Source organism: Typopeltis vanoorti, chromosome 8 (genome assembly GCF_054136105.1).
Source record: "Typopeltis vanoorti isolate ZY-2024b chromosome 8, IOZ_Tvanoo_1.0, whole genome shotgun sequence".
Lineage (NCBI taxonomy): Eukaryota > Metazoa > Arthropoda > Arachnida > Uropygi > Thelyphonidae > Typopeltis > Typopeltis vanoorti.
Window position 1 is genome coordinate 57,300,827 of NC_143556.1, and position 13,825 is coordinate 57,314,651.

Consider the following 13,825-nt stretch of genomic DNA (forward strand, 5'->3'; position numbering starts at 1 on the left):
AAGGATTTATTCAGTAGGATTCCATTCCATTCGTTTTATGAATATATGCATTACTTTTATGCATTAAATGCAGTTGTGAATTTAATTCTGCAACACTGAGCATCTTGTTTTTGTGTTGTGCTTCCTTCATTTCCTGTATAGTAATATTTCCCTGCGCTACATTAATTCTTATGTGGGAGCGGTTTCGCTTCATTCCACATCCTTATCATTTAGCAGCGTATACCCAAAGTGGTTTGAAAACAGGATCCACAAGGAAATTAACAAGACAAAACTTGGAAAGTTGACGTGTGTTGACAAACAACTGAACATTCTTGGATTATCAGTATATTTGAATTAGGAGTTTAAATAGCATACCGCGAAACCGAAAATGTCGTATAAGCCCATGGGTGTCGTTGCTCAATTTCAAGCACGAAAGGGCCCTTACATCGTCCAAAGTCTCGAAGGATTGTTGTTATGGAGATTAGATTTTCATACGGGGATTACTGTTCGTAATGCCCAGTCCTTATTTCAACTCCATTTGAGATTCACTTTCTGAACCGCTTTCTATGTAGGATTATGATATATTTTACTATCCTTAAGAAAGGTTCAACCTATTTACTGCTTTATCCAGGTTCCCCTGTCCTTCATGCTGCATTTAAGCCTTTTGGAGGCCCATTACATTTCTTGATGTTTCTCAATGAATTTTTCTACGCTAACTCATCTTCGGTTTCAAAATCCAATTTATTCGAGAAAAATATTTATCATGTCAGTGAATGAGAATCGAAACCCGATGTGAGAACTGCTCACTGGAGGAATGAAGTTGTTTGAAAAAGTTTTCCGAGTGTAATGGCTAGAAAAAACATTCTGAATTATGTGGTGCTCAGTTCATCTACGGTTTTGATGTATAACAGATCTATTTATTTATTGGAATTCACTTAAAATAAACTGCATTTGATAAGTGCTACAGGCAAGGAGAAGATAATCCTGGTTACTTTCTTTAGTTTCGAAATTTTCCGTGGAAAATTGGTTGGCCAACTTTCATTTCAGTGAATGCCTATAAATATTTCACATCAAAATAATGTTTGTTCGCTTTTTGAAACAAGTAATTATTTTAATTCAATATTTAAGATACTTTTATTCCCCATTTTCAAAAGGAAAAATACTTAAATTGTCATAAAATACCGGGAAATATTTGTTATATTAGAAATATTTTTACCTGTTTTCTTTCTTCATATACTTTAAAGTTGTTAGTTAGCTGCCTGTTTCTTTCATATACTTAAAAGAAGTATTGCCGTTGAATGTTGAGGGATATACAAAATCAGCGCACCAGACAAACCAGGAAACGAAATCTGTTAATGAAATCACCGCAAGACACTGACAAGAAACCTGAAAGGGCATCACGGGTTGCTACCTTGAACTCGATTGGCTTCTTCGTCTAATATAAAGGAAAACTCAAATCACAAAGCTAACGACATTCGTCAGAATAAGTACCCAAATGAACAGTTAGAAAGAAAATGCAGTTAGCACTTTTACTTTTCGTGGGATTTTTGCTGCCCAGCGTATTAGCCGATGATAATAATGTCAATGGAACCGATGGAACTGGAAGTGTTCCTACAAGTACGGAATATTCGCCTGAAATAATGGAAGTGAGAAATGCTTGGATTCAGATGATAAACAACACCCGCGTGGGAATCAAAAGCATGTTAAAGTCGTATCTTCCACAATTAGTTCGAGCTACGTACGAGATGGAACTCTCAGAGAAATGCATGGGAAGTCTCATGAAATTAATAAATGACTTGAGGAAAATGAAACTTTGGGCTTATGAAAGTAAGTTGCTTTATTTCCTTAAAACAATTAATACTTCATTTTCCTTTAAGGAGATTCAATGTCTGTTCTGAAATATATAAATTAAATCAAGTTAACTGGTATCTCGTAGAGAAAGTAAACATTTTAAGGACTTTTTTTTAATTACTAACTAAGATTATTGATTTTTAATGAGCATTTAGCAATACTGAATGTGTACCTATTTAGCTATATGAATATGTACTAAACGTCATTGGTAGTGTTTATTTATTTATTTGCGTTTTAATTGGCGCAAAATGATAACCAGTTTCATAAATCTGGTCATACAATCCTCTAATAATTCCATCTGGTATAAAATCTGGAAAACTTGTGTTGTTAACTTTTTCCCGGTTATTAAATATCTATATTTATGCACTTCTATACTGTGTTGACTCAGTAGATCATTCTGTAATATTTTAAACCATCCTTGCGTTGAATCCACTGTCTGTGGCATGTTTTAAAATGAATACCATTATTGATATTTTACTCATTACCAAACTAAATCATTTGCTTCGGATTCTATAAATGAAATCATCTCTTCGGTTTTAAGCATAATACTTTTAAATAGTATGGAGTCACACTTGAATGAATTTTGGTAATAATTTAGAACGTTGGATTCCCTTATCTGCGAACATCTCGTTCTACTGCTAAGTTCACAATATTAGGCATGTAATATTTCCCTGTGTGTAACTGTTATAGAAAGGAAATCTTAAAGAACAAACAGTGGTGATTTTTGTGGTTTCTTGTTGCAGTTTGAGGTAAAAATCTAAGCTATGAGACCAATGTTCGCAGTGAGGGTGTTCTCTGGTCAGTTTGTCTGTTTTGCCGGAGTAAAATTTCGCCTTTGTGAAAGATATTAACTCACATTCATTTTGAAAAGTCTTTAGGATGATTCCACGCATCCTAGATGGAATCCACCATATTTCGTCTGTAGAGCTGACTTCTTTAAAGACCGATGATTATTTGACGTTACATCGATAAGATTGTCATAAAACATAGGACACAGTTTCAAACATGTCGCTTACTAGGAACCCTGTCTTAATCGTCAATGAGCACGGTCCGGTAACCTCTATGAGAAGTGTTGGGGTGGGAACTAGAAAATGATCTATCTACATCTGTTGATCCTTTGTAGCTCAGCAATGACTTTTCATAGGAAAAATTACTTCGAATTTCGTCTTGGACGCGAAACACTTTTATAACGGCTTTTCGGCTGAGGGTGAATTAGCCAGTTTCATACGGACATGGAGCTTCGTAGCTCAGTCGTATAGACGAAGCTCTTTGTTCGAAAAAACTGGATTTGATTCCCATCCATGACGTGAGGAACTTTATCTTGTCTATTTTGACTAAAGGCGAGTTATCCAGTCTCATACGGAGGTGGAGAGTTTTTTCTCCCGGTAACTCGAACTTTTCATCCTTCAAAACAGCAAACGGTTTTCGTGAACATACACGGCTACAGTCATAAATACTTAAGGCAAGGAAGGCAACGGCTGCAACGCTCTCAAAGTGAGGAAGCCACAGGATCATTAGGAGATACGAAGATGAAACTTATCTTCAACTGATGAGATTGGCTCTGATTTACATTCTGAAAATTTTGGAATTTTTTTGTGTCCCACGATATAGGAAAACTAGTCTTAGCATAAATATCCAATTAATAGAAAAGATATCTACTGACATCGTGCGGCCATCAAAGTACATTTCGGAAAATGTGTAGGGCACATCTACCTGACATTTGTTCATCAGTACGTAAATTATTCCAAATTCGGGTCACGGAAATTTGACTCATATTTGTTATTTTTTTATTTCTTACAAAATTTTTCTACTGTTCCACTTTCTAATTAGTCAGTTGAACCTTTTTAAATGGCTATTTACAGAGACACATAGATGTAAAATAAATCAAAATTATATATTTCAATACCTACGTTTTTATTACAAGGAACTCAATAAAATGTAAGACTTGGACAATACGAGGGTGGTCTGAAAAGTTCTCGGCCTCGACCATAGATGGCAACACTATCGGCAAGATTTTTTTCTAAGTTGGTACATCTGTCATAAGCATCCATGTGAAATTGCAAGCCATTCTATCAAGTAGTTTGTTTTATACAGCTGTCTGAAACAAAAGTGTTGTCTGTATCCCTTGAAATGGATAAAATTGAGTATCGCACAGTTATAAAATTCTTTGTAAAAGAAGGTTTAAGAAGAAATTCATTCGAAGTTCATGAAAGTTTGTGGGAACTCTTCTCCTCCATTGTCGACATTTAAGAAATGGGCTGCCGAGTTTAAACTTGGCCGTACAAGCCTTGAAGGTGATCCACGTGAAAGACGTTCAAAAAGTTTAACAACACCAGAAATCATTGATCAAGTGCACGATATGATATTGGATGACCGGCGAATCGAAGTGCGTGAAATTGCTCAGACCATAGGTATTTCAAAATAAAGTGAAGGATATGTTTTGAATGAAGAATTGAAAATGAAAAGCTTTGCGCAAGATGGGTGCCACTCTTGCACACAGCAGACCAAAAACGCACTCCCATGAAAATCTCTGAACACTGATTGGAGCGTTTTAACAAGAATAAAGTTGATTTTGTGCACCGATGTATTACTATCGATTAGAAAAAGATGTTCTGGGGTTGTTTTTCACATCATGATCCAGGATCACTTGTGCCTGTTGACGGTATGATGAAAAGTGATCAATACATAAAAATATTGGAGAAAAGATTTGTCCCAGAGATCCAGAAAGTAGAATTTGTTTTCCAACAGGATCTCGCTCCATGCCACACTTAAAAAAAGTGAAAGAGTCCTCAGAAATCACAATATATGTGATTTCTGAGGACTTGCTTCAATTGCTTCATTAGTCAGGTAATTCTACTGACATTAATTCAATAGAAAATTTGTGAGCGTAGCGAAAAAGAGACTTGGAAAATTAAATTGTGACACAAAGGATAACTTAATACAATCCATAAGAAAATACACTTAATAAGAAAATTGTGTTCTACGTTGGTAGAATCCATTCCTAAGCGAATTATTGAACCTATTAGGAACAGAGGAGTACATATAAATTATTAGGTAAAGTTGGAGTTTAATTTTTGTACTTTTTTCTTGCGAAATTAAACGTTTTCTTAATTTTCAGAATATTTTTCATAATATTTTCACATAATAAAAAATATATATACTGTATATGAATATGAATATGAATATAAAAAATATGAATATATGTATAAAATATATATATATATATATATATATATATTTCCTTTTACAGGCGTGAATTTTATCTTTATCTTTTTTTTTTTTTTTTTCACTGAGATTTCTTTTATTCGTTATTTACAAATTTATGTTTAAGAATCTTACCTCTGTTTTTGAAGCGCTGTTTCTTGGATCCTTAGAAATTCTCAAATGCTTTCCAGGGTGTAGCGGAATTACGTACAAGAAATAGAATTATTTTTAATTAATTTTTAACAGATGATATTTAAACTTCCCCATATATATTTTCAGAACTATTTGACTAGTAAAGTGAACAATTTTTAACTTATTTTTAATATACATCTAATAATGTTTTCAGAAACGAACATTTCCGATTATACTTTATATTTTGATTTAGTGGTGTGTTAATAAAGATGCTTTTCTGTGGCCTGTGCAGTCCTGAGTAGTGAACTTTATTAGAATTGTGTAATATCGGAAGACCAATTCCTCTATCGACTTAATCTAGTACCATTTTCCCCATTATTATTATTATTATTATTATTATTATTATTATTATTATTATTATTATTATTAGATTTTGGATGTATAATAGTTACATTACGGGACAAGTCTGTTTGTAATAATAAAGAATGGTTCAAAATAAATAAGTTCAAAATAAGTGAGTGATGCTCAGAAGAATTGAATCCAATAATAAATGACACAAAAACACAGTGATAAATGGTTGTTATATCTGAAATTGCACCTGACGGGATTTGAACCCAAGTCATTCCAACCAAAGGAAATGCTACCGAAAACTATGGAGGATCCTGTAATAATACATTTCAATAATCGCGAAAAAGTGGAAAAATATGCATCCACTAACTTAATAACACATGTAAATATAAAGGATAAAAAAGGATTTGATTAAAAAAAAAGACTGAGAGCCACTACTCTAATTCCTTGAATATTATCGGAGGGCATACAAACATCTATGTTTGTGAATTTATTTGTGACTGTGTTGAGCGATATATCAAAACCGAGGTCTACAAATTGAAGAGAGCTGAAATGCTGTTTGCTTGCCATTAGGCCAGTATAGATAAGGAAATGAAGATACCTATATTATTGAAATTATATAATACTCTTGAGTCACGTTTGATATAAGTCATTTTGTACGCATTCCCTCATACTGGGAGAAGATCCTAATTGGGAGCTAAAGTATCTAATGAAGATAATTTATTTGTTTTGATTTAAAATATGGAGATTTTTCATCTTTACGAATCATAGCTCGGCCGCAGGCACGTGGGCGCGAACACACACACACACAAAAGACTAACCTTCATACGTTAAGGTTTTGTATAATAAAAAAATATTAATAAGACGAAGATATTTTATAACGTTTAAAGTTTCTCTGTTTTACTTAGTTGTTTCATATTCTTTTCTCTTTGGTTTAGTGTTAGATGCGTGGGGAAAGCCACCCAGTGGATTTCTTTACGCAACTGTCGGTGCACCAGGGACCTTTGAAGAATGCATAAACATTGTGCTTAAAAATAAAGTTGGTGGACGGGAAAAAGAAGACTTCCGAGGACAATACTGCACACTTGATATCCACCCTCATACTCCTACTAGAAAGCTTTTTTCAACATTATTTGAGTTTCCAAAAGAACTAAGCAATATAGCCGAGAATGATACGGTAAGTGGACATGGCGAAGGAAAGATTGCAAAACTGGTCCTAATTAAATCAACTTTATTATATCTTATCTTTATTATCTTAATTAGAAATCATATTTTATTCTAAAATTTGACTTTGTTCTTAGTGGTTTCAAAGATAATTTTAAGAATTGGTTTTCCTCTAGAAGCAAAGATATTGAGATAAACAGACTATTGTTTATAAGGAAGAAAAATAATGGAGGACCTCCGACCTTCCCCTAGGCCTTCCCCTGAGATTAAACTCTGATTAAACAGAATAACCTTTCTAACCGCGTTTATCTCCAGATTTCAGAACCATACGAAATTAAAAAGAGAGAGGGAAGGGACAAGAAAAAGAAAAAAATGTTATGCGAGATGAAAATCGTTTGAAACAAATGCGAAATTATATTTTCCCCCTTTTCTTATCGGTAAAATACGTTTGATTTTTCTTCCTTTTTTCAGAACAGAGCTCCTCTGAAACTGAATAAGCTATCCAAGTTTATTCGATTTGATTATCGCGATTTTCACAGTCGCGTATGATTTTTCTAACTGCTGATATTTTGACATATCATATCTTATTCCCATCAACATTTAAATTACTCTTGCTTACTTACGAACTTATTATTATGATAATTAATTATTTTATTATTCATTGCTATTGGGGAAATGAAATACGATGGTCTTAAAGTCGATTTCATCACTTCGCTGTAATCCTTCGACTACATTGTCACTGTGTTACTCTTTTTTTGTCTTAACCTCGATCAATTGTGTTTTAAATCCATCCATAACACATCATTTGATGAAACTGCTTGCAATTGACATGATTAAATGTAAATTTCTGATAATTTATATGCAATACGACATCCCCTGCATTGGGAATTATCGAAAATGCTAATCTAACGGATACTTTCTTCTTGTGATTGTGATGTGTACAATCTTTACGATTTATCTTGAAGGCTTGTTGGTTCTTCAGTCATATTTTCAACCAGTTTCTATTTTCTTAAGTTTCTGCGTGGTCAGTTCGAATGATTTTTCAAAAAGATCTGCTTCGTGAAATCTCTCTCTCAAATTAATAGGAAATTATAGCTAGCATTGAGGTCATTATTGCTATTAACATTGATTTTATGTTAATAGCAATAATGAGTTTTATATTCTTTTCAAGATAACGGCATTGATGCTAGACTCTGCATAACCATTCATCAACTCTGGATCAGGGACACCGTAGCTCAGTCGTTATTGACGTTATTGAGCCTTTCTATTGGAAGGCGCTGGTTTCGATTGCCGTCCTTGAAGATAGGAACCTTTATCTGGTTTCTTTTGACGAAAGGCGAGTTAGCCGGTCTCATACGGAAGTGGAGGTTTTTTTCACTCGGAAACTGGGGTTTCCTTCCCCCCCCCCACACACACAAGAACAAGCAAACCGGCCCCATGAACACGCACGAATCTACAGTCAATGAAAAACGTACACTCATGTATCTGCACGCCTAATCCCGTAGCCTTCAAATATGTCATTAGTGTCGTATTTTTATTTCCACGAAATAAATGAATCACACACATGCATGAAATTTATTAAACAGGAAGTTATTTCAGAGAAGACTGATGACGTTTCTGCTATTTTGGTCAAGCGAAATAGCTCACTTTATGATTATTAGAAAAGTAGATGTAAGTGCTCTTTCCTATATAAATGAACATGACATATCAAGGTTATTATTTGTAGTCCATTGTAATTAGTTAAGAGATGTGTGATTGCTAATTCCCCACTTGACATTTTTCTGGCTACTGTCTATAAAAGACTGTCTTAATGCTTAATAAAGTAGCATAGCCAGAGGGAGGAAAACGTTTTTAGGACAGCCTTTTTGTATGGTATTTTTCCTCGTAACTGTTTACGGCATTGGCTTCATGGACATTTTGCGTACTGCCCTATTTCTTCCTTTTAAGCACATTTTTATTCATTAATATTTAGAAAATTAACAAATCATAATTAAAAAATGAACATTAATATTATGCTAAATCGCAAGAAAAAAATATTCGTAATATGAACTACTTTAATTTATTAAAATAAATAAAAATTAAAATGCTTTGAGTATAAATTATCGTTTAGTTTATATTCTGTAAAACTTTAAAAATATAAGTCCCTAAAGGGAAAAAATTCTCCTGGACCATAATTTCATCGGAATATCCAGATACACCTTTTTATTTTTTGTATAAGAAAATATGGAAAGTTGTTGCTGTTTCTAGATGGACAGAAACGATAGTGATTTATCTCCCAGTCCTTTTCAGGACTTCCAGGGTAACGAATGGCAATGCTGTAGCCAATGAAGTTTTAACTGAGGCTCGGCTATTGCCGTTACCCAGCCATGACTAGAGCTTTCTAGCTCAATAACACTCCATCCGCACAGATTTCCTTCATTCAGATGACGCGATAAAGAGTCAAGGACTCAGTCCATCGCCCAGTTCTTTTAAGAACTTAAGATGGACATAATGCCATTACAAATAAATTTGATATTCAATGATTAGTTGAATTACTTATGCAAATTCATTATTATGTAAATTTAGAAAGTTTTTGTTTTTTTTCTTATTTCCTATTTTGCAATAACAATTGAAACGGATAACTTTTCACATAAACATATTAAACAAATTCGTTTGCTCTTACTAAATTAGTTTATTCAAGACTTGCTTACTAATCATATATATTTCATCAGCAATGAAATACTGAACCATATTAAAATCATATAAGGAAATAACTAATGAGATATATTTTCTCTGAATATATATGCCATTTAATTATAATATTTCTACACAAATATTCGTTTAAAAGCAGCATATTATTCTGTTTTTACCATATTCATATGATAAACGGATAAATAGGATTTCATTAATGATAAGGTAATAACAATTATTTATTTATCCATAAATAAAAATAATTGCATAATTGAATACATTGCGCAACTGATAATGAACAGCAATTTATAGTTATTTCTTTAAAATATCCATCTCATCTATGGCTTTCACTCAAAACTAACTACACAAACTACAAGAACAACTCTGATTGCTAAAGACACATACCTTTTTAAAAATTGTAATTCCATTCCTGGGTTCGATTCCCGTCAGTGACGTGAGGAACTTTATCTGGTCTCTTTCGACCAAAGATGAGTCCGCCGGTCTCATACGGAGGTAGGGAAACTCGTGTTTTTTTCCCCGGAAACTGGTGTTTTTTTCGTGCCCCAGCACAGGCAAACCATCCCCGTGAACACACGCCTCTACAGCATAGGACACCTTCAGGAATAAAGAGTAACCAACCTATTCCATAGGATTTCGGTTTCGAATGCCCACACGGTAAAAAGTATGGGTCTACGCTTGAGCGTAAATCGCGGAGGGAGGAGGACTACAATTATAATTATGTTTCTAGTAGTGCTGCAAGATTCAAAGTAGCAGTTTGCATTTTTCACAATGTAGCATTTTGCTCCAAGAGTCTTAGTAGTTAGTTAGTTTCAAGTCACGAATAGTTAAAGACTTACAGTATTATTTTCTTAATAAATTAAAAGCAAACACTTAATCGCAGCTGTGATTGTGCGTGAAAGTAGCATTTGCAAAATCGCAAGTTACGAAAAGTCGGGCCAGGATTACTTTATTTTCTCGCAGTGAACAAAGTAGCTGACTGCTGTGTCACAACCCATTTTTGGCCAATGTTTCTATATTGACAGTCATACACGAAAGGTTAAAAATTTACGAAGTGTTGGGGGATGGGTTAAAGGCTACATGATTCAGGAATTTTGCTATACAGATAAAGCATGGTACTTTGCAAGCCACTTTAGGCTTCCCATAAGGAGAACGGTGTGTCTATCCCCGAACGATAGAAATCATTTACCACCTAAAGACATTTAGGTAGTACATGATTGGATAATAAAATTAGGGGTAATAAATTCTAACTGTAGAATTCGAACTCACAGTCAGTAGTGTGAAAAGCAATGATGCTATGGCTAGGATAACCATGCCGAAATTAAGCAATGAGACTGATTTTGTTACGTAGCACGTATAATTGATCGACCTAGACAAATGAGTGAAATACTTTTCTACGTGTTCCACCTGTTTTTATTTATTATTTGTATTAAAGTATTGAGTATTCATTGCAGATATAAGTGGCAAAAATTTGAAACAGCCTAAATGTCAAATATTTAGTGAAACTCCAATTAAAGTTTTAGGGCGATAAAAATATTCAAGTGTGTTTAAATGGATGACTTGAGGTCAATAACTTAAGATTTTCAATGAGCAAAGCGCATTTCTCAAGGAATCGTTCATGCCGATGACAGGCAGAATGGAAGGCCATTGGAATGCCTTCGTCTAGCAGTCAAGGGAACGAAGTAAATTTGAACCATTTCGTTAAGTAACCTAGGTTAGAATCTCGTCGAAGCAGGCGAGGAAAATCTATATCGGTTTTACAAACGAAGGTAGAATCTGTGTGTAGACTGGTTTCCATAAACGAACATTGCGATAACTAGGGAGAAAAGAGGTAAAAAAAAAACGTGAACCGACGTACATTACATAAAAATATGACGCTGAATCTAGTTATCGTATACAAATGATTGGTGCTGTCTGGAGTTTAACGCAAATGAGCTACGACATAAAAGCGGGCGTTTTGGAGTGGATTTCTATTTCGTGCTTGGAGTGAGAACAAGACATAATGTAACCGATGAGCAATCGTAAGACTAGAGGCCGGCCAAAGTCAGGCGGAGGTAGTCATATGGTTGCATGTAAGTTGTTCCGTGGTTAACCCACTGTGAAACCAATTCCAACGCTCACAAGCATCTCGGAGATGCTTGCGAGCGTTGGAGGAAGTCAACAGGCTACAGCCGCAGTGGGTGCCAGATATCTGCTCGACGAAACCAGAGACTTACCGCAAATCATGCAATCTGACCACGCATCGGCTACAAGGAGATTGTTATCTGCTGCCACCGTGCTCAGAAGGCTTCACGAAGTAGTTTGCATGCTAGCCAACCGGTAGACTTCGTGTCCCCATTCTCACGCCACAGGATAGAATTTGAAATGGGCTAGGCTCTATGTCAGCTGGACCCAAGACCAGCGTGGAGAAGTCGAGATTGTTTCCAGACGAGTCCCAGTTTGCCTCTGCAAAGCAATAACAAGTATGCTGTAATCTGGAGAGAACCAGGCACACCCTATCAACCTTCTAGTATCCTAGAATAGGGGCATTTAGTGGAGATATTCTGATGGTTTGGGGAGTCATCTTGTTGAGTGAGAATACCGACCTGTATACTTCCTAGCAAAACCATGAATGCTGCAACTTAGAGACAAAGTCCTGGAATCCGATGTTCCTGCGTATGCGGGTGAGATAGGGTGGATATTGTTCCCACATATAATTCTCGTCCTCATTGAACGAAGCTGGTTTACCACTATCTTGAAGGAGAGCAAAGTATGAATGGACTGGTCAGCCAGGTCTCTTTATTTTATAATTTTATAAAATATATATAATTTTAACCTAATTTCATCTCCACTGACTTAAAAATTCATTTTTTTTACTTTCATAGATTGGATACAATATGATCCAAGCTGCTGAAATGTTTCACTATCTTACGATTCGTCTTGGTATGTGTTTACCAAACACCTGTAATTTGGACGATGTCTCCAAAATAGGACAGCAAAGTGAGTACTTTTTTCCCTATACCATTATGTATATCACCTGAATGATTTCTGATGTGCTGCTATGACTCATATACGGTGAAAAGTAGAACTGTGAAGATGCGAAGAGTAATGTAATTTAAATTACTCTCATCCCAAGGCAATTACGATATATTAATCTGTATTTTCAGTGTTGTACGCTAGCAAGTAGCGAAGTAATCAAAAACAGTCATGAAATTAATGTTTTCACTGGAGAATTCTTGTGTGGTGATATTATATTATCACAACAGATTAATTCAGAGTGTTTGTTGGCATATATACTATTGAGAATTTCTCAAAGCAGGCAAACTAGCTGAATGATATATGCAGTTTCAAATTACACACTTTTACTCCTAATATCATCGCTTTAGTGCTTAGTCCTTAATCCAAACCACCTTCACTGTACAGAGTTTATTTATTCTGATTTGTAACATAGTTTTTTATCGTTTGGAATATTTTTTTTCTGATTTTTCCCGCTCATGTCGTTCGACTTATACCAAACTTCAGATGATTGAGCACATTTATTTCGGAAGAAACTCCAAACATACTCCATTTCAACAAAGTCCCTTCAACCAGAGCGAAGTTGTTTATATACTTACAGTTGGACGGACAAAGCGAATGTAAATCTGTACCGTGTAGGAACGGATTTAAGAACCGCAACTTAAAATAAAGGAAGTATTAGTAGATGAAGAGGCTTCGCAGCTTAGTTGGTTTAGACGAGCCCTTTGTTTGGAAAATTCTCGGGTTCGACTCCCGTCTATGACGCAAGGAACCTTTATCAGAAGTTCAATCACAATCAAGTAGTGAGTTTTTGGGTCTAATGCGGAAGTGGAGGGTTGTTTCGTCCCGTAAATTCGGGTTTTTCGTCCTTCAAAACAGGCTAACCGACTCACCTACAGACATAAGACACTCCTGGAATAAGGATTAACCAACCTATTCCTTAGGATTTCAGTTTCGAACGTGATGAAGTGTAGGTCTATGCTTCAGCGTAAATAAGAATAGAATTAGTAGACGCACATATTTGATCATATAATTATAATTAAGTTTGTATTTTACACTATCGTTAATAGCGAACTTTATTTATTGATACGTTGCACTCAAGATTTGTTTATTAAATCTTCATTACATTTATGCATATAACAATATACCAGATAACATAAACTTTCATGTCAAGATTTCTGTTGCAAACAACGAAACATATACCTTTAATGAATTGCAAATATTAATTTTAAAATAACTAATATATATTTAAAATATTTTGGTTTCTTAGGTTTCATATTCAAAATAATGGATAAATTAAATAACAGAATAATAAATCAAAGATTTTAGCATGGCATTTCAGATACGTTTATTTTCTTAATAAAGTAATTTAAAATGATAAATTTTGAGAAATCATTCTTTAAATTTCTCATAATAACAAAGTTCTGTTCAAAGACAACAAAGTTTTCTATCTTCTATTTGAATT

General features: G+C 34.5%; 1 protein-coding gene across 1 annotated transcript in view; it reads left to right on the forward strand.

The window, feature by feature from the left end:
- Positions 1-1,493: 1,493 nt before the first annotated feature.
- Positions 1,494-13,825, forward strand: part of LOC150104015 (uncharacterized) — a 40,929-nt gene continuing 28,597 nt past the window's right edge. The window contains exons 1-3 of the mRNA XM_090396381.1: positions 1,494-1,806; positions 6,453-6,691; positions 12,231-12,345. Coding sequence (XP_090252507.1) covers positions 1,494-1,806; positions 6,453-6,691; positions 12,231-12,345 — 667 coding nt within the window. The remainder of the gene's footprint in view (positions 1,807-6,452; positions 6,692-12,230; positions 12,346-13,825) is intronic.